At 48.6% G+C, this 18,232-nt stretch overlaps 1 protein-coding gene across 5 annotated transcripts; it reads right to left on the bottom strand.

Moving 5' to 3' along the window:
* Positions 1-3,499: 3,499 nt before the first annotated feature.
* On the bottom strand, positions 3,500-10,330 carry LOC115314204. Of its 5 annotated transcripts, XR_006077876.1 has the most exons (5): positions 10,007-10,329; positions 9,395-9,495; positions 9,054-9,221; positions 8,705-8,802; positions 3,500-7,047 (listed from the first exon to the last, which is right to left on the bottom strand). XR_006077876.1 is itself a non-coding variant. In XM_042291169.1 (4 exons), the coding sequence occupies exons 1-4, from the start codon at positions 10,095-10,097 to the stop codon at positions 6,689-6,691; spliced, it is 726 nt and encodes a 241-aa protein (XP_042147103.1). In that variant the 5' UTR covers positions 10,098-10,326; the 3' UTR covers positions 3,500-6,688. The 5 variants fall into 5 exon arrangements, 1 of the variants encoding a protein (XP_042147103.1); XR_006077877.1 differs by having other exon boundaries at positions 8,705-9,228; positions 10,007-10,330; XR_006077874.1 differs by having other exon boundaries at positions 8,705-9,221; positions 10,007-10,327.
* Between the last annotated feature and the right edge of the window lie 7,902 nt (positions 10,331-18,232).

Here is an 18,232-nt window from a genome sequence, read left to right on the forward strand (position 1 = left end):
AGCCAGCGGGCACGGAGAAAGTAACTAAATGTCAGTGCGTCATATTTTAACCGGCCGACGCAGAAACCTCCTTTACCTACGGGGGCGACCCGCATTGCTGAAAGCGCGCGAAATGCGACGTCTTTGGTCCTGGGCTTACTAGTGGTCGGAGCCGCTAAAAGCTAAAAGAACCGTTTCAATTATTTGTGAAAGTAGTTTTTGTTCAGTATTTTAGACCAGAAAAGAAACAAATGCAGTTTATAAAGTACGGAAACAAGAAACGACCCTTTGACATACCCGCCACCCAAGCGGTGGAAAAGGCGGCGCATACTAGAAAGGTGTAGTGGGATCAGGCAATGACGAGGGCAAGCGTAGAAAGATCTCGGGTGTATGCGGCGGCGCTGCAGTCGAAAATCCGACCGGTTCCGAGCATTTCAAAGGCCTTCGGCGAGCAGCTTTGGCTTGCGGTTTGGCCCTTTGGCGGTATGGCAGTGCGAAGTGGCTCCCGTTCTGAACTGATCTTTACCCCGTGTTTGCTGTCGTTTGTGACCAATGAAGTGTCATGCCGAATTAGTGTTTAATCGTGCAGCAAATGCAATGCGAGCCCCCCTGGCTGCCCGCTTCATACAGCCTTTCCAGAACATGCTATATGGCGCCCTCTCGAGCTGTTGACACGGAGCGCTCGCTGAGCTCACTTAGCTCTCTTCTAGTTCATGGCCACTCGAGCGACCAAGGACGTCATGAAAAAGGTTATGTTTTGCTTGTTCTTGTAATTTTAATTTGCCTATAACTTTTAAAATAAAGCGAAATTCGAGAAAAGAAAAGTTTAATTAAGTTGCACTGACTACGTTCAGTGCGCTCAGGTTCGGTGCAAATGAAAAACCAGTCAAAAAGCCCTTGCAGGGCCCCTTTAAAGCATGCATTTCATCTCCGAGAAGTTGTGATTTTTCATTGTTGTGGAAGAGGTCTCATAGCACCAGTGAAGGACGATGGTGATATATCTAGGGTAGACAGTCACTGCCTGGGTCTTTAATATAAGCTTTGAAAGAGTCTATAGTCAGTTGCAACCTAAGAACGAAGGGCGAGGGTAAGACGGGTTGGGGAGGAGGAAGCAGGCGGAACACTAAAGAGAGAAGGAGGTTTCCCCCTCTCTTCTCCAGCGTTCCGTCTGCTTCCTCCTCCCCGGCCCATCTTACCCTCGCCCTTAGGTTGCAACGGACTATAGATAGTTGTACACAGACATGGGTCTCTTTACTCCAGTTAAAAACAGCACCATTCAATGGAATTTTTTTAGGTTGTCAGTAGAAATGTTTTTGTAAACTTGAATACAAGGCACCATCCGTTTTTCTCACTGAAGCAAGTTGATATTTTTTCTTTCTATTTATAACTAGCTTTTGACAAGATCAATTACAAATTGCTTTTGTAAAAACCTTTATTGTATGGTGTAGCACTGCCACTTTTAAAATGGTTTAATGACTAAGTCCCTCACAAGATGAGAATGGCTATGAGAAGCCTCAGTTGCCCTGCCTCCAGCAAGAGAGCTTCCTACCTTCGGCAACGCGTAGAGGCGGGACATTTGTAAGACACACCCAGCCATTCGCATTCCATTCAGCAATGCTTAGGCATCTTGCAAACCTCAAGAATGCACGCACAGCCAAAGCATGAGGAAAGGCGATGAGTGCTCGCTGGAGGCTGAGCTATAAGACATGCCCTGCATTTCTCATCTTCCCTGCGATTATTAACACCGAGATGTTCGGGTGATATCCTATTTCGCTCGCAACATCACGGGCGGTTTGATACTTCAACCCTATGTTCCAGGTGAGAAAAAAAAAAGTGCCTTTCATGGAAGGCTTGTCAAAATAATAGGCGCCAGAGAGTAACGGCTATCTGCGTTCAGTCCTTATTTAGAACCCTATGTTCTTGTTCTGTGGCCGCATTGAAAAGTACTGCAAGAGAGCCCAAGTGTGCTCCTGATCTCGCCCCACCAGTCTCCTCCTGCACAATAAATTGACTGCTACGGTCACCAAATGTCAATAGATGCACATTCGAACGCAGCAACTGAAGCCAGCTACAAACACAGTATCTTTCAAAGTATCTTTGAAAGATATCTTTGTATCAAAGCTACAGACACAGTATCTTTCCAAACAGACTGCAGGTCACCCCTCACTTGGGCGAGGGGGGTGACTCGTGTGGTCTGCTTCTGCGGTCTCCAAAAATATTTTCGTAAACAACTCCCACATCTACCTACAGTAAAATAAGCAATATTCAAAACTTAAAAAAAAAAAAAAAAAAGCCGTTTACGACTCCCTGTAACGCCGGATTAGAGCGCAGCTCTTGAGGAGGAGGATGAAAGGATACGGAGGGATGGGTGACGCCCTGAGGGCCCCCTCGCTTTCGCGCTGCGGGACAGTCCCAGACACGAAGCTTTGAGGTTCTCCGGCGCGGGCTGCGGCACCCCAACACATGTGTGCTGGGCTGTACATGTCTGTTTTTTCGTTCTTTTTTTTTTCCTCGGGCGCTTAAAAGCCGAAGTCCAAAGTCTACTCGTCGAACAGCGTTCACCCACACCTTCTCCAGTTTTTGGTCCGTTGGAAACTAGTGAAAAAGCACCTCCGTGTTGCACAGCGGGTTGTTTGAGCAGCCCACAGCGCTACAAGTTGTACTTGGCATCTTTTGAGGAACAGCTGGGCAGTCTTGGGCGCACCAAGTTGCTCGCTAAAACGAGTCTTGGAGTCCTCACAAGCAGATAAACAAAAGGCTATAGCGAAGCTACATGGGCTACAGATAAAATCAACGGCTAAACACGCCAATCACAAGCCGAAGTACCGGTGGTAGCGGCTCGAAGAAACGCACTCCGCGCAACGCCCGGGCCGGAGGAAAAGAGAACGATACTGACGTCACGGTGCAATGTTGCTTTAGCGATCGCCAACCCGCTGGCCGCCCGCTAAGAAGCAGCGGCTTGCGGCAGGTCACATTTTTATTATCGGCATTAGTTGAGAATGCGGCGTCCCACGGACGTAATATTTTGGCTGAGGTCGTATTTTGTGTCTACAACGATACCAGTAATTTATTTCATTTTGAGTTTTGACCGGAGTTGCCCTTTAAGTTGGTCAGAGTATCTGACTGCAAAGGGTTAATAATCCATTTTTAATCGACATAGAGGCGAACTAACTAGCCACTCGGCGCTTTGACGTAGCGCGTCGTCTGCTCGATCCTACCAGCACCGCTACAGGAAGGCGTCCGCGAGATGAAACCACCAAAACATCTCGTCGCCAATGGTGACACAGTGGTCGAGTCTAACATGTGAGCTAGGGCCGGCTCACGTGCTTTGGGTACCACGGATGTGTCGCACTGAAAATGCGGAAAGCTTTTGAGGGAAAGGAAGTACAAAATAGTCCGTCATGTTTTCGAATTTTCGTACCGAAAAGCAGACTTTTGACTCTCGGCCCACTGAACAATATGTTACAGTTGAACCCCGTTGTCACAGGGTTCTTTATGGTTAATAATTGACAAAATACAATGTCCTTCGTTTTTCATGAAAACTTGTATTTACAAAAAAAAATCAAAGGGTTCATATGCTTATACAAAAAAAAGAAAACTTAGTTAAAGAAAGGAAAACGCATCAGTCACCATGTCTTTGAGTCCCTGTGCAGCAGTGTGTCTTGTGCTGTCGTTGTCGGCCCACGGTTGTGGCTGGAAGTCAGGAGCGGGAGCGGTTGGCTTCCGTCGGCGGCCCCAGAGTTACCGCACCAAGCGCTCCCGCTGTAGGAAGCCGGGGGCAGCGTAGGTTTCTATTCGCTGCCCTCGCTGGAACAGGCTGCTGGTCAGACAGTAGGAGGCCGCCGATTGCCCTGGCCGATCGTGTCGTTCCGCTCTCTGCACAATCTCCCGGCCAGTCCTTTTCACGCCCTCTGAGCACGCACTCCAAAATCTCTCTTCTTCGTTTCTCCCTCCAGGCCGATCCATGGGTTGACTTGCACTTCTTTTCCACATTAAGTCACATCATCACACCCGTAATAACCAAACCGCGGGGGAAGGAAACGTTTTTCGTTCTCGCAAGAATTTCGCTGCTGCAGAAATGGACAACTAAGCACACCTATTACTTTTCATGATGCTGTCCTTGGATTTCAGAATCGTAGAAAGCGAGAAGCAAAGGATACTGAACTCCTCTGTAATATCAGACTTCTTTCTGGCTTTGGCAGTGATCGCAGAGTTCTCCTGAAGTGCAAAAAACTTAAACTTTTTAATGGGAGGCGGCATCTTTCCGACAGGCCAAACGAAAGGTAGTAAACAAGGCGCGAGCGATCTCGGCGTGCACGCGGCGGACGGCGAAATAGCAGCAGGCGGTGTCGTCACGTACCTAGGTAGTTGCCAACAGATGGGCTAGCAAAACGCTGTTTTCACCAACCCCCAAAAAAAAGCATCTAGTTGCCATTGTCATCATTATTTGACCGAATGTAAACAGCAATGGCCGCGCCGATGCTTGTCGGAAACGTATGTGCCCAACTTGTCGGACGAGTGTACTGCTCCATTTTTCACAATTCTCGGTTCCAAACTGGCTCATTTGACGAAAAAATGTTGCAGATCGCGTAGGGTTATTGTAATGTACGCTAGAGGTTCAAGTGGTGCTAGTGTGCCGACGCAAGTTGAAGCAGACAGCAACCAGTCGAAAATTGACTTCCGGTAATGCATTTCTATGGGGAAAAAAAAACGGTGCAAAAACGGCTTCGCACGTGTATTTATGTGCACTGTCGGACACTCTCAGCGCGAACACAACGTCGGCGCTTTCTAGCATCGGGGATATACGTGCCAAACGAACGAAGGTATCTGGAAATTAAGGGAGACGGCCAAACATACTGTCGAACCCGGTTATATCACACCCGTATTTCGAATTATTGTTTATATGAAACAGTCCAAACATCCCCTAGAAAATTGCATTGTTTTTCTGTATCGAATGTCCATAACTCCCATGGAGGGGACACTCGATGTAGCGAACGAAGGCCGTTCTTCGCTTCTCCCTATAGGTTGGATTGCGCCGGCAGGGAGCACACAGCTCGGGTTGCAAGGCTGGCAGACCGCCAACCCAGCATACGCGCACGCGGGGATGCGCAGCGAAAAAGCAATTGTATAAAAAATAAAAAAAGCAACCAATAAAAACAAAAGAAGGGGAGGATGGCAAAAGCAAGGGGAAGGGCACCTGCGCGCGTGGGGAGGGCAGGGAGTGCCCGCTGTTGGAACGGTCGCGTGCAAACACCGCTGTCACTGTGCGACTCCTTAGCCCCAAAATAAAAAAAAAAAAAGAAAAAAAGATTTTGTTAGGTGGAGTGTTTTGACAACAAGGGTTGAGCAATCGCACTTTGAACGCCTTATGTTTGTTTACCCTTTCCTTTCCCTGTTATTGCTCCCGTTTCCGGCATGAGCGGCGTCGCCGTCAGGTCTCGACACCCCCCCCCGAGGTCACATGACCAGACCTGGGGGGGTCACGTAAACCTCAGTTTACCTTTTTTTATACTTTATTCGCTATCAATTTTACTAACCACTTCGTTCTGTTTTCTTTTTAAATCTAATAAAAGTTACTCGCTATCATCAAAACTGTATTGTGTTGTTATTTTATTTTATGACATGCTTTTTAGAGAGTGACAGCATGTGGCGACATGGTGTCCGCCCATCTTGACCTAAAACAAAGTTCTGTGTCACTCAGGGAATTTCACAAAAGTACTCAGAGGAAACCTGAAAAACTCAGGGAATTTGAAAATGCCAACTTGGTAGACACATTGAATAACTCTATGGCAGATCACTACCTCAAACTTTCGTTAATGCGGGACTGCTTTTTAAAACTCTTTGCTGTTGAGAGGGTGCAAATGCATTGAACCCTATGGACGTTCGCTGGGGCCGCCAGATTTCTTCGTTGCCGCGAGAATTTCGTTCTTGAAAGGTTCAACTGTATTAGCAAAATACGAATCTAAATTAATTTATCCCACCCAAAATAAATTCCATGGCTCCTTTTTAAACACTGTGATTTTATCCAAGCCTCGGGTAAAAACAGTTTAGCTTTCTCGGCTCCCGACTGGACGCGTCGCAGGTTTCTGCCGGGCAAGCTTTGTCAACTAACGTCCCAACTCTTTAGCCCCGCACGGATGGTGAGAGATATCTCGCGGTGGCTGATGTTCGTTCTGAACCTTTCTTTATCCACCGGTGTATATAGACGTCTGTACAGCAACAAAATGACTGAAAACTTGCAAGTTAAGTACAGGTTGTGGATTGCTTGCTTTATAGAATAGCAGACACACAATTCAAGCTCGTGTCCGATTTTGTTGCTCGTGGGACGTCATTTTTTTAGCAGAAAGTTCACTTTTTCTGCAGTTCTACTGTCCCGCATGGTGGACAAACCAGTCATCTGCTCTTGTTCCCTGCCTAAGTGATGCATGACGGGAGTGCATTCAGGTACACACTTAATTCTCAGGGCGCAGCGAGCGCATGCACGTGTGGAGTGCCGGCGGCGAAACAAACTCACTTCATGTTGCAAGTGGGTGCGCATGGGCACGATTCCAGCGAAACAAACTCTCTATTAGTTTTCACATGTGGTCATGCACTGTGCACGAGCATGTAGCTTCGTCTTGCATCTTGTTCGCATGCAGAAGTTGCTTCGACGGCGTAGCAGAAATTACACTAGCCTTGACAATAAAGAACTAAGAGGCTTACGCCGAGCCTAGACACTGGTGCAAAAGACGGCCGAGCCAGAAAACCTAAGCCAAGTCGCCACAAAATTATGTTTCGAAATGGCTGAATTGGCAAGACTGAACCGCCACCAAACATGTTCTGTTGTAGAACACAAAAGTACATCCCCTGACACGAGCGTCCAAAATATACTTACAATGGCTAGCGACGCCTCATAAAGGTCATGCAGTGACCCTCTGCTTGGCTGGTTAAGCCACACGCAGTGCCGTGCAGAGTACAGGACGACGCCCGTGAGCCAGCCGGTGCGGTGACTCCGGGCCTGCCCGTAGTGTTCCGCTGCTACCTTGGACAAGGCGAAAGCGAGCTCATCGATGCCATGATCCCCGGGACCTGTGGTGTATAACTATTGTGATTAAAAGTCTTACAGTCGCCGACCAATGTCACTTAGTGAAATGAAAATGAAAGAAGCGAGATGTCTTCTTCCACATTTTGCTGTTCTCTATTTTTGTTCCTTTTACATCTCGAGTTGTAAGATCAATGTTGACCAAGTTCTTTTTTGTTATCAACTTGTTCGCATTAAAATCTAAAATTTTACAACAGGGTAGAGTTGTAAAACCAAGAGGGGCTACCCAACACACGCATGCAGCCCCCCCACCCCACTTCATGGGGGTGGTCCTATGCAAGTATGTAGCTGCGCTGCAGAGAAGCATGATACACATGATCTACACGGACTTTTAGCTGCATTCTTCCATGAATCTAATGTCCGCCTGGCCGTATAACTTATAACTGTCATAACTTTCACTTTTTCTTTGAAATCTGTAAATGTTAAAAAAGAAAACCTGTATAACCATAGCTAAAAAAAATCTGACACTTGAATTGCTAAAAACAGTTTGGGGACTTCCAAGAGCGATTATTGCATAAAACAGCTTGTCAATGGTCAGAGCCTAGCAAAGCTCAACCAGCATGGCACTGCCAACAGCGCTGATGTCACTTGCATGACACATCCACATGCCGTGCCAATCATACATGGAACGCATGAAAGCATGGCGGGCAGTCCATGCAGCGTTGACTGTTGGTGGCTGCGGAAGCTCGGCGCAGACACAGAAGCACCAAAGGCGGAGGATGGCACATGTTTTCTGTTGCAGCAATGTCCTTTTGCTCGGCACACCACCAAAAAACATTTCGGATTGGCGTTCAACATTTCTAATGGTAATCGTCTTATCTGTATGTACTTGGCCGAAAGAACCGTGAGGACATTGAGAAAATCGTGTTCCGCAGTCAATTTACCTGCCCTTCGTAGTACACTATGTACTGGCGCGTGACGTTGCTCTGTGTTCCTAGTATTATATTTCTCTTTTTTAGATGGCTGCAAAAGACGAGGACAAAGACATTACAGCAGCACTGCCAATAGTTTCTCCATGTTGAGTGCTGAATTCCTGTGAAGCAGGATACGTTTCTCAAACCTTGCTGGCGCCATGGCCACAAAACGAACAAGTGATATCAATGCATGCCTTTTATATGGTCGGTGACAACTCAAGAAGGTAGGGGAAGAAAAAGGAAGGTGGGAGAGGAGGAGATGGATGCAACGCCGGCGAAGGGAGAGGGTTTGACCAGCATTGTGCCCACTTCCTCCTCTCCCACCTTCTTTTCCCTGACCCTACCTCCTTAACCTGCAACATAGTTCAAATCAAACTGCAAAATTTCTTCGAGGCTCGAGAGTGAAAGCAGCTTGTCAGGATGTATTTTGTGTGAATACCATTTAGCTGAAGCACATTGTTTTTGTGGACTCAAGGTATGTGGCTAAAAAGTCAATGCCAGGGATCTTTGTGAGAAAAAGAACACTTAAAAGATATCCTCGGCCGCAGTTGGCTCTTTAGGTCACATATTTGACGATAGGTATTGTTAACACATATTTATGTGAACACCAGGATGCTGTTTTGATAATAACATACTAAATGGTGATAAAAAAAAAAAAAAAAAACAAAGCTGGGAGTAGAAGCACATTATCTACCTTTCCCTACCAAAGAACAATGAAACGATTAGTCACCTGCTCAGGACTTTGGTCGTCTGCTTAGTTGTGGGCGACGCCTCTGCGAGCATCAACGACAGCCCCCATTCTAGCGTGCAGAGAGCCATACAGTGCTTCTGTAAAGGATGCCTTCACCATCAGACTTTTAACAGAGCGGTCACTCCTTTTTTTTTCTGCGCACCGAACGAAAGGACGGTACAGTAGCAGACGACGCCAGCGTGCACGGCTGCTGGCGTCACTGCGTGTGCTCCAAGCTTCCGCGGGTGCTTGCGGTCCTCGCTGCATGGAGCACTGGCTACGCACTCGCGTGCTCCCTTCAAGATTGGACTGCTCAGTGCACCGCTAGGAAAAGCAGTACAAAACATACCGCGACGATGCATCAGGGGCATGCACTGGTCCCCTGAAGTGTGCTTCGAACCATGTGCAGTGCAGGGTGCAGCACAGCATCCGCGTGAGTCAGCCGCGGCAGTGATTCGGGGCTCGTAGTGTTCTGCGGCTGCCTTGAAAAAGTGAGGGCCAGCTCTTCGCACCTCCTCTGAAAACTGTTTTACAACAGAGAGGTCAGTTATCTCCCTGCCTCTCATTGCCTTTCTGCTGTCCTGTCCTTTGTTCGAGAGCAATCGCTGCTATATTGTGTCTCAGCGCGATCACCTTAGTCATACAAAGGAACGTGCAGATAAAGATCATTATTATTAAAGCACGTTTTACCTTCACATTCAAACTTCGGGCCTCCTGCTTTCTCCTCGCGTGTGGCGGCAAGCGTCTGTTGAGGCTACCATGCTTCGAGACGATCCTCGCGTGGTTCAGACCTGCGTTAGATTTTTTTTTTTTTTTAATTACGCCCTGGCAGCTCGTTTAAGCGCCTCTCGGCGTGTTCCCGCGCAGACAGTGACAGGCGAAGCATCAGATTCTACGCTTGCTTCGTTGGGCCTTCCTGTCTCGTTGAAAAACTGGATCGAAGTCTGTGTCGATGGCATGCAATCATTGCTATAGCGACTTATTGAGCACTTGCGGTCATACGGAAGCTTCCAAAATTGTGAGCGCGCTCCTAAGCCTTTGCGGAGGGCTCTGCTAGCCGTCACGTCCGCATGTTCTACCGAACGATTTCGGGCGAGCGGTTGGTAAAGGCAGCTCAAGAAACAAATCGACACGTTGAGCGCACGAAACCCAATTCAAATCCGCTTGGATGGCATCAGCATTCAGCACCGACCGACCATTCCCGCCATTTCTGGTAGCGCCTTTGTTCCCGGACGCACCGGACTAAATTATGTCAAACGACTCCAAACGGAACTGAAGCACTAAAGTGCGGTGAACACTCACCTTTATGAATACCTCCTGTTCTTGGTGTTCTTGGAGATGTACGAGAGGTATTTGGCGGCTCTGGCGGTTCGCGATCGACGCCGGCACTCATCCGGCGAAGCTGAGTGCATACATTGTTTTTGTTGTCAACGGCTGCCACTGCGCACGGTCAACCTCGTTCCACTCGAGAACTTGAGCTTGAGCTGCTTCAGCTGGTTATCGACGGTTAATACGTCGCCACCCAACACCTGAACGTAGAACGAAAACAAAAACATTGCCCCCGCGGCCAAGGGCGCCAAGGCGGAACAGAACGGAACCGTACCAGCCAAAATTAAAGAATCAAGCAAGGAAAATAAAAAAAAAAAAGTAAAAACAAACAAAAACAAGAAAAGTACCTTTTAATATATTTTTACTTTAAAACGTTATCTAAAAATCAACAAAATAACAAAACCGGAAGTGACGTCATTTTTTTTCAGCCAATCGGCGTTTCCAGTTTTACTGCCCCGAAACGCTTGTCTTCCGACCTTGCATGCGACACGACAAGCCGTCAGTGTTGCCAGATGGTCCCACCAAAAAAACGCCAAACGACTGGGAGGTATAGTCCAAATATAGCCAAAGCCGTAAAAAAAATATAGCCCAAAATAGCCAAGACTAAAAACAATGGGTTTTAAGCCTTATATTGGTGATTTCTCAATCTTTGTTTCAACCCTCAGATGCGCCTCCTTTTGAGTACATTATATTACTTGTGAATTTGTCAAGAAAAGCTTCGATAGAATGAAAATCCGTACAAAACTGGACCTTCCTTCGTAGGTTTTTAGAAGTACAAAACACACAGACAGCTTGATTGTGAAGCCCGGGAGGTATAATCATACAGTAAAAGAACAAAATACAGACGCAGAACAATCAGAGCACTATGTATTTCAAACCAGAACCCCAATATCTGAGGTCCTTACCCATATCCCACCCGTCTCTTTTTCTTTGTGAAGAATAATGGTGTCACCCATTCATGTTCACGCTATTTTTAATTGTGTGTCCTTTCTTGGGGTGGACAACGACTGGAAGGTAGTCAATTATTTTGCGGTAAAACTGCGGACATCTCATTTTTACAAACTTGGGGTCCTAAAAATTCTCACAATGGGCTCCAAAGCAGCATTTGGAGAGTTCAGTCTACGTCCGGGCAGAGCCATATGCGTCCGGGTTGAAGGCATGCTACCGGGCCTGTGGTAATAGTGCAATCTGTTTGGCTTGCTCCACTGCACTGTAGGGAGACCGCATGATGCAAGCATTGCTTCACTGCGCATTGTGAAAACCCCGAAGTTTGTAGAAGTTTGAAGCCTTTCTTTTTCCTCTCTCCCCTCTCGACTAGCCAAAAGAGAAACAATTTTTTTTCGAAACTGATTAAAAGTTCGAAAATTAACTAGCCGAACCTCAAAGTTCGGCGTCGAACCCGAGGTTCGACAAAAGTTCGCCGCATTCTTAGAAATAGCCCAAAATAGCCACATAGCCAAACATAAAATTTTGACGCCAACTAGAAAAAAATGTAGCCCAATTTGGCTATATATAGCCCAATCTGGCAACACTGCAATCCGTTCGGCTCCGCCCAGGAGATCCAAGCACTCCAACGGAGGTTCGCGTTCATAGATCTCTGGTCCCAGATTGACGGTTTAGCTAGCACGAGCGAAGTTAGGAGCTCGTTGTCGCTGGCGCGTGCATTCTCTGCCGCGGCCATCTATTTCGAATGGGTCAGCGGGATCTCCACGCGTCCGGCTTCCCGTCGCCCGTCCCGTTTTCTTATTCGTCCCGCCAGACCCAGTACGTCATCATGACGTTCGCGCTAGCTGTGCTGTCATTGGCTGGACGCATCCGACAATCCGTCCGCCGTGCGAAACTATCTGGCGCGTTGGACGAACGTCGGATCCCCGATCCGACGTCTGAAGCGACCAAATTTTTCGGATCAGGCAGTCGTACTGCCGGATCGGACGTCGGATCGGATGCATTTTTCGCGCATGTGTCTCGCGCTTTAATGCAGTCCAGGGTGTAAGATAGACAGGTGGGGAAACGAGAGCCAAATGAGCCACCGAATTGTGTCCCCCTCGGTTTTCTTAGGTGGTTAAACGTTTTTTTATTGATGAAAGGGTTATGTCAAGGCATAGAGCGCGCGGCCGCAGGAGAAAGGAGAGGAGGAGAGCGCCGAGCGGTGACCAATATGGTAGCGCAGAGCAGAAAGGGCAGACCTAGACAGCGAGCGCTTGGGTCATGAGCGGCCGCTCCCCGAACCACGCTTGTTTTTGTGTTTTCGTCACCGTCGTTTTTGTACTCCGGGAGAAACGGGTGCGGCGATTCGAAAGGGCGCAGGGAGAAACGGGAAAGGGTGGACGTTGAGTTTCTCCTCTCCACGATAGCGACAAGAAAAGAGAGAGAGAGAAAAAAAAAGATTGTTTTTGCGTTTGGCCGCTCGATCTTTTGTGGCGCTAGCGGGCAAGGTTCTCTCCGCTCCCGTTTCTCCGCCCCTCCTTTCCCATTTACGGCGGCCGTCTTTTCACGCGACGCGCCAGGCTATGGTCAAGGCTTCTTGATAATTATCATCTAGCCTTGTCGGTTTTCTCTTTGTCTGTGGCGCCATCTATGTGGAGCACCGCGAACTCTCACTCCGGGTGGGCAACCGGTGGCGACCGGCTAAACTGACGGAGATGGTTTCTCGTGGATTTTAAATGGAGGGTTGCCAAGCTCTCGGTTTATTTTGCGCACTCTCCCATAGAGTTCCATGCAAATCCGATTCCAATTTTTTTTTTCCGTTCGCCGCAGCACCATCTGTCGCAGGGGTACCCGCAAGCAGACGTGGTCACGGCGCTGTGGTAGGCGAGAGCGCGTCCGGAAGACAGGTATGGTGTACTAGAAGACTGGGCAGTGTAGCCTAGAGTTCCTGTATAGGCTCCGTAGGTAGCATATACAGGAACTCTAGTGTAGCCGTGTAGCGAGCGCCGGCGGAGGGGGGGCTCTTTCAGCGATGACCGGATCGGTGGCCGCGAGAGGGCGCAACGTGTAGTAGGCGTGCTGGGCGTGCTGCCGGAGTGCGGAGCGCAGGCAGCGGTAGCGCTTGGCTGGCTTGGCGTTCCGCACATGTTCGATTGTTTCGTATTGTTTGGCTAACCCTTTACGGTATTCTTTATTTCTGCTGTTTCACATATTATTTATCACACTAATTCGTTGCCAAATGCTTTGCCCGAGACGTGCATCTTCGGGCAGGACGCCACAGTACACATCGCGACACTGCTAGCGCGAACAAGACATTGGCGCTTTCTCGGATTTACTTCGAAAGACTATTAGTGAGGACGAACTTTTATCACCTGCATTATAGACCCGAATGAGCTTTTTCCTCAGCAATTAGAACTTTGCTGAGATCCTTTGGTTTCTCATAGAAAAACCGGCGATCGCTTGTTCGCGCTAACAATGTTGCATTCTGAATAGCTGCGGGAAATCCATCCCCCAGGGAAACGTTGGGGAAGTCTCTTGAAAGAGACGTCCCAAACGTGTGTAATCCCCTGGATAACGAAGGATAAGCATGCTGATGGCATGATACCTAAACAAATGTGTGCTTATGTGACCCTATAATTTCGCTGTCACTGTAGCTGTGATCAATGAATTCCGTGGTTGAAGCTCACTACCCTAATGAATTGTTTCAATGTTTGGGAAAACAAAATGGGGCTTACAAAACGGATTATATCGTCTACTTCCGTAGGCTGCATGGAGGTGCCACTGCCGACTCTCGCAACTACTTCCGCGGGCTTTCGAAGAAATTTCCAGCACTAGCCTTTATCGTATTTGCTGTTACTACGTGGGGTCTTCAAACAGGACTGTGCGAATAGTTAGAAAAATGTATCCACTCACCAGCTCTGGTAGTAACCACAGTGGATATATTCTTATGTATCCACTGAGCACCAGCTATATTGATATGTGTGGGCACCAGGGCACACAGATAAATTTTTAATTATACACTGGGCGCCAGCGCACAGATGAGATTAATGAGGTACACCCAAGGATTCCGGAGGCGATGGTACTTGCTTTTCCCAAGAGCTCGGGAGAGGGAGGCTACCGAGCTCCCCCGTAGTCGGCGCCTATGGCGTTTTGTACCTCTGCGTTCTCCAACGTGAGGTCATGATCTTGATGAGCTTCGACATCTCCAGGATAAATGACTCAGTATCTTCCGCTGGGCCATAAGACCCTTCAATTTTCTTGCGGTAAAAAAAAAAAAAGAGGCCTCTTAGCACCTCCTCATTGAAGAGACGGAGTGCTGGGCCAACCGTCATACTTTTAAAGCCGTTAGGAAAAAAAAAAATAATAATTTGCTCATGTGAGGCCATAACTTTTAACGTCATATTTTCACAGTCACTTCTCCAAGCCTTTCTAATGCAGTCAGCGTGCACAGGACCCTTCGGTGTGTCCAAACCAGTGTCTATAAAACCGATTTGGTAGATACTTTAGAGTGCAAAAAGTCCGAAAAAAAAATGTAGAGGACGACTGTCATGACTGCCTGCGTTACATGAAGCAGAGTCTTTCTGTCACTCCTTTTAATGTTGCGGGACGACGACTGACGCCGATTGAACTCGAGAGGGTCACGAAAAAGGCAATGGGCTTCTTTGCAGGACCGGTAGCCACTGTTGCAACCCGGCACGGGCCCCAGGAATTGAGGTTAGGGAGGGTGTTCGGAGGGGCATTGAGAGTCGTTGCGAATTAAAGGGGAGCTTTCGGAAAAACAAGGGGGGAGTACACCCCCGCTGAGGGGTGTAGGGAAATCACTGCCCCGACACAAAACACGTCCCGTACGTTTTTCCGTCATTGCACGCGTTGTCTACATCCCACTGAACGGCACCGATCACAATCCATTTCACTCAACCATAAAAAAAAAAAAAAAAAAAACTGCAGAAAAACAAGGTGACGACGCGAACCACGCGACCACGCGATCACAAGCAGTACGACCACACGGCAATCCGGAGGCTCCCTACGGGAGCCAGAGTTGCGCATCTGTTTTCCCCGCGCCGCCACGCCGCTATTCGCCGAGATCCATCACGTGAGGAGCAAAGCATCCGTTGGCGTGCAAGAAAGCCACCTTGACGGTCGCTCCGCCGACGTTTCTCTTGCCCCGGCGTATGTTTCCCTGCTTTCCGCCTCCTTTTCCTCCTCTCCTGTTTTCCATGCGCGGCGGCGCGCGCGGCGCCGCTATTCGCCAAATTTAGTCACGTGAGGAGCAAAGCATCCAGCTCGTGCGGGAAAACCGGCGCTACAGCCACGCCAGCCACGCGCCGAGGCTGAATGCGCAACTCTGCTACCGTAGCTCCCCAATTACGCGCAGCGCCCCCTGGCCTCCTCGCGCGCCGTCATCGCTGCGCCGACCTCCTCCCTCCGTTGCTCCTCGGCGCGGACGACACACTGCCCAGTTCTAGTACACGTTATGCTGGCTGGATCATCCGTGTGGCGCTTTAGCGTTCGATTTTGCACGTGCCTCGTTCGAATACAAGCAGCTGTCAGCATCTGTAGATGCGCGGTAACAAAACGCCTAAAGAAAGTTAAAAAAAAAAAAAAAAAGACCGGAATTTTGCAGCTCGCGGCCGCAGCGTTCCATTAAACATTCCTTTCATCTTCGTTTTCTTTCATAGCTTCCTCGAGCGCGTATATTTCACTTTACGGGATAGCGAAGCCGAAGCTATTCGCAAAAGCGCGTCCTCCAGAACGATGCTCGCACTGCACGAGAGCGCGTGCCTGGCAGGGTCGCTGAAAGCTCGCAGGTCTAGAGTGCCTTCATGTGCGCTTTGCTTAGGGTGGTGGCATCTCGCCATTTTGTCACACACTTTTATTTTTATTTTTTGTTCAGAAGCGCGTGAAAGAGCGTGTCCCTGCACGCGCTGGTGGCGCTGACTGTGCTATGGCGACATTTTGTTTTCGTCGATTTCTTTGTATTTTTCCCGTGAGCGCGTGCTGTCGGCATGTGGTACTACAAAGGGTGGCATCACCCTAAACAGAAGGACATTGAGGCACCCTACGCAGGTCGATCCTTTAGCCTCTGCTACGCTGGCACTTAGAATGGAACGGAATAGAAAAAACTCTAGTGAGGAAGTGTATTTGATGCATGTTTGAAACGCGAGCCAAATATTATATTTTGCTCGCCTGGAGCGCTGCTCAAAACTTGAGAGCTACGAGCCTATGGCTAGGGAGCAGGGTGTAAGATAGACAGGTGGGGAAACGAGAGCCAAATGAGCGACCGGATTGTGTCCCCCTCGGTTTTCTCTTTTTCTGTGGCGCCATCTATGCGGAGCACCGCGAACTCACACTCCGGTTGGGCGACTTTTGGCGACCGGCTAAGCTGACGGAGATGGTTTCTCGTGGATTTTCAATGGAGGACTGTCGTGCTCTCGTTTTATTTTCTGCACTCTCCCATAGAGTTCCATTCAAATCCGATTCCGATTTTTTTTCCTCTCGCCGCAGCGCCATCTGTCGCAAATCGAAGGTACCCTCAAGCAGACGAGTACACAATCCGGTCACGGCGCAACGGTAGACTTCTATGGGCCGTTTCCCAACCTGTCTATCTTACACCCTGGTAGGGAGGCTCAAGTGAGGGTGGGTGCAACTCCTAGATCGGGGATCACGGGACATGGACGCCATTTAATTGATAAATTTTGCTGGGAGTCTACGGGGCAAAGGGCCGTTTTCTTTCCTAACTCAGGTCATAAAGGCCCATTAAAGGGATACTGAATCGAAACTTAAAATATACAGGAAACACCTAGAGATAAGTCCAAATATAATCAGATAAACCTGTAATTGATAATTGCATATTCATATTTCAAGCGGATGGCTATATTTTTCGTTCTAAATGCTTGGATTTCGGCGAGCGCTTCAAAATCAGCCGTCGAAGAGTGCGATGCATCTCGGAAGATCCGGCGCGGTCTTGACGTCATTATGCCTCGGAGGGCCAAGCGCACCGTAGTTATGAGTCTTGCCACTTGGTGGCGTCAGCGTGTTACAATCTCGCATAGTCGAAGTACCCGAGGGCTGTAGTAGCATATTGCGGAGCCGGCCGAGCGGTTTCGAGTGAATGGTCGCCGAACGCGACGAGAGCGGTGGGTAGATGACATTAATAAGGACGAAGATGCCACCACGCCGCTACATCACCAGGCCATGATGGCCGATAAGCGATTCTGCCAAGAGTCACATTTGTACGACCCGTTTGTCTTGTCTTCGTCGTCCGCAACAGGTAACATAGCTTATTCACAAAACGATCTTACAGCAAAACCTAAGAAAAGTGCCGTATTCACGAGGCGAAATTATCGCAAGTTTTTCGCACGATGAGATCCTACGACCACGTCTACGACATCTACAAAGCTTTACGCACTTTTTATGATCAAATTTACATCGCCGGCTACATCGCTCGCTTACGTCGTCGCAACGACCAACGTGCATTTCTATGTGCTCTCTGCGCGCGTCCCAACGAGAGAAAAGAAAAAAAAAGTAATTAAAACTGAACGCCGCGGCGGAGACAAACGCTAGAACCACGGATACCTGAAAAAGCTACAACGACAAGGACCCACCGACCAAGCGACCACTACAGACGCTAGGCTTAGCAAAACACTTCGACGATCCGGGGCAAGACCATATACACGAACTCAACTCTCCTACGTCACGCCGCGGTGGTGGCGCGCCGGACGCACTTCCGGTCTGGGGCGGTGGGCAGAAGTCGCCGTGCCAGACATGCATTCCCGTGTTCCTTTGGAAGAAACGAGACAACAAACCTGCCTTCTAGTCAAAATGCTGCGACGGGGGTTGTACCAAGAGAGTCTGGAAAGGTTTGAAGATCAGCTTTTATGTGTTTTTGCCCCCTCCGTTCGTCCGAGAACGTGGATAGTAGCCGTGAGAAGGGCAAACCAGATGCTGTCGAACTACGATTGCGTGTGCGGGCAACACTTTGTGGTCGCCAGATGTATGTGCTTTGTTCCAACATAAACGAGAGAAAATCGCCAAGTTGTCCGAACCACCCACGGGCTCAGTGCGTCTTCAAATTCACACGGCCGCCTTATCGTTCGAACTTTCGTCTGCTCTTTCAAACGTCTGCTTTTTGTCGTCTGCTCGTTCAAACAAAAGCGGTCCGTAGACCAAACTTTGACCCGGTGATTGCAATAAGAAGTAATTGCAGGCCTCAAAAGACTTAAGTAGGCTCGGTGTAAACAGTAGATACAAGATGTTGATCATTGGTACCGG

The sequence above is a fragment of the Ixodes scapularis genome, unplaced genomic scaffold (assembly GCF_016920785.2).
Source record: "Ixodes scapularis isolate PalLabHiFi unplaced genomic scaffold, ASM1692078v2 PGA_scaffold0__279_contigs__length_252992795, whole genome shotgun sequence".
Lineage (NCBI taxonomy): Eukaryota > Metazoa > Arthropoda > Arachnida > Ixodida > Ixodidae > Ixodes > Ixodes scapularis.

What these genes read in the sequence shown, in the direction of transcription:
- LOC115314204 (XM_042291169.1), bottom strand. Translation starts at nt 10,097, where the DNA reads ATGAGTGCCGGCGTCGATCGCGAACCGCCAGAGCCGCCAAATACCTCT. An exon ending in CCCGAAGTTTGAATGTGAAG is followed by an intron (nt 9,229 to 9,394) that starts GTAAAACGTGCT and finishes GTTGTAAAACAG; the next exon opens with TTTTCAGAGGAGGTGCGAAG. An exon ending in GCCCCTGATGCATCGTCGCG is followed by an intron (nt 7,048 to 9,053) that starts GTATGTTTTGTA and finishes TATACACCACAG; the next exon opens with GTCCCGGGGATCATGGCATC.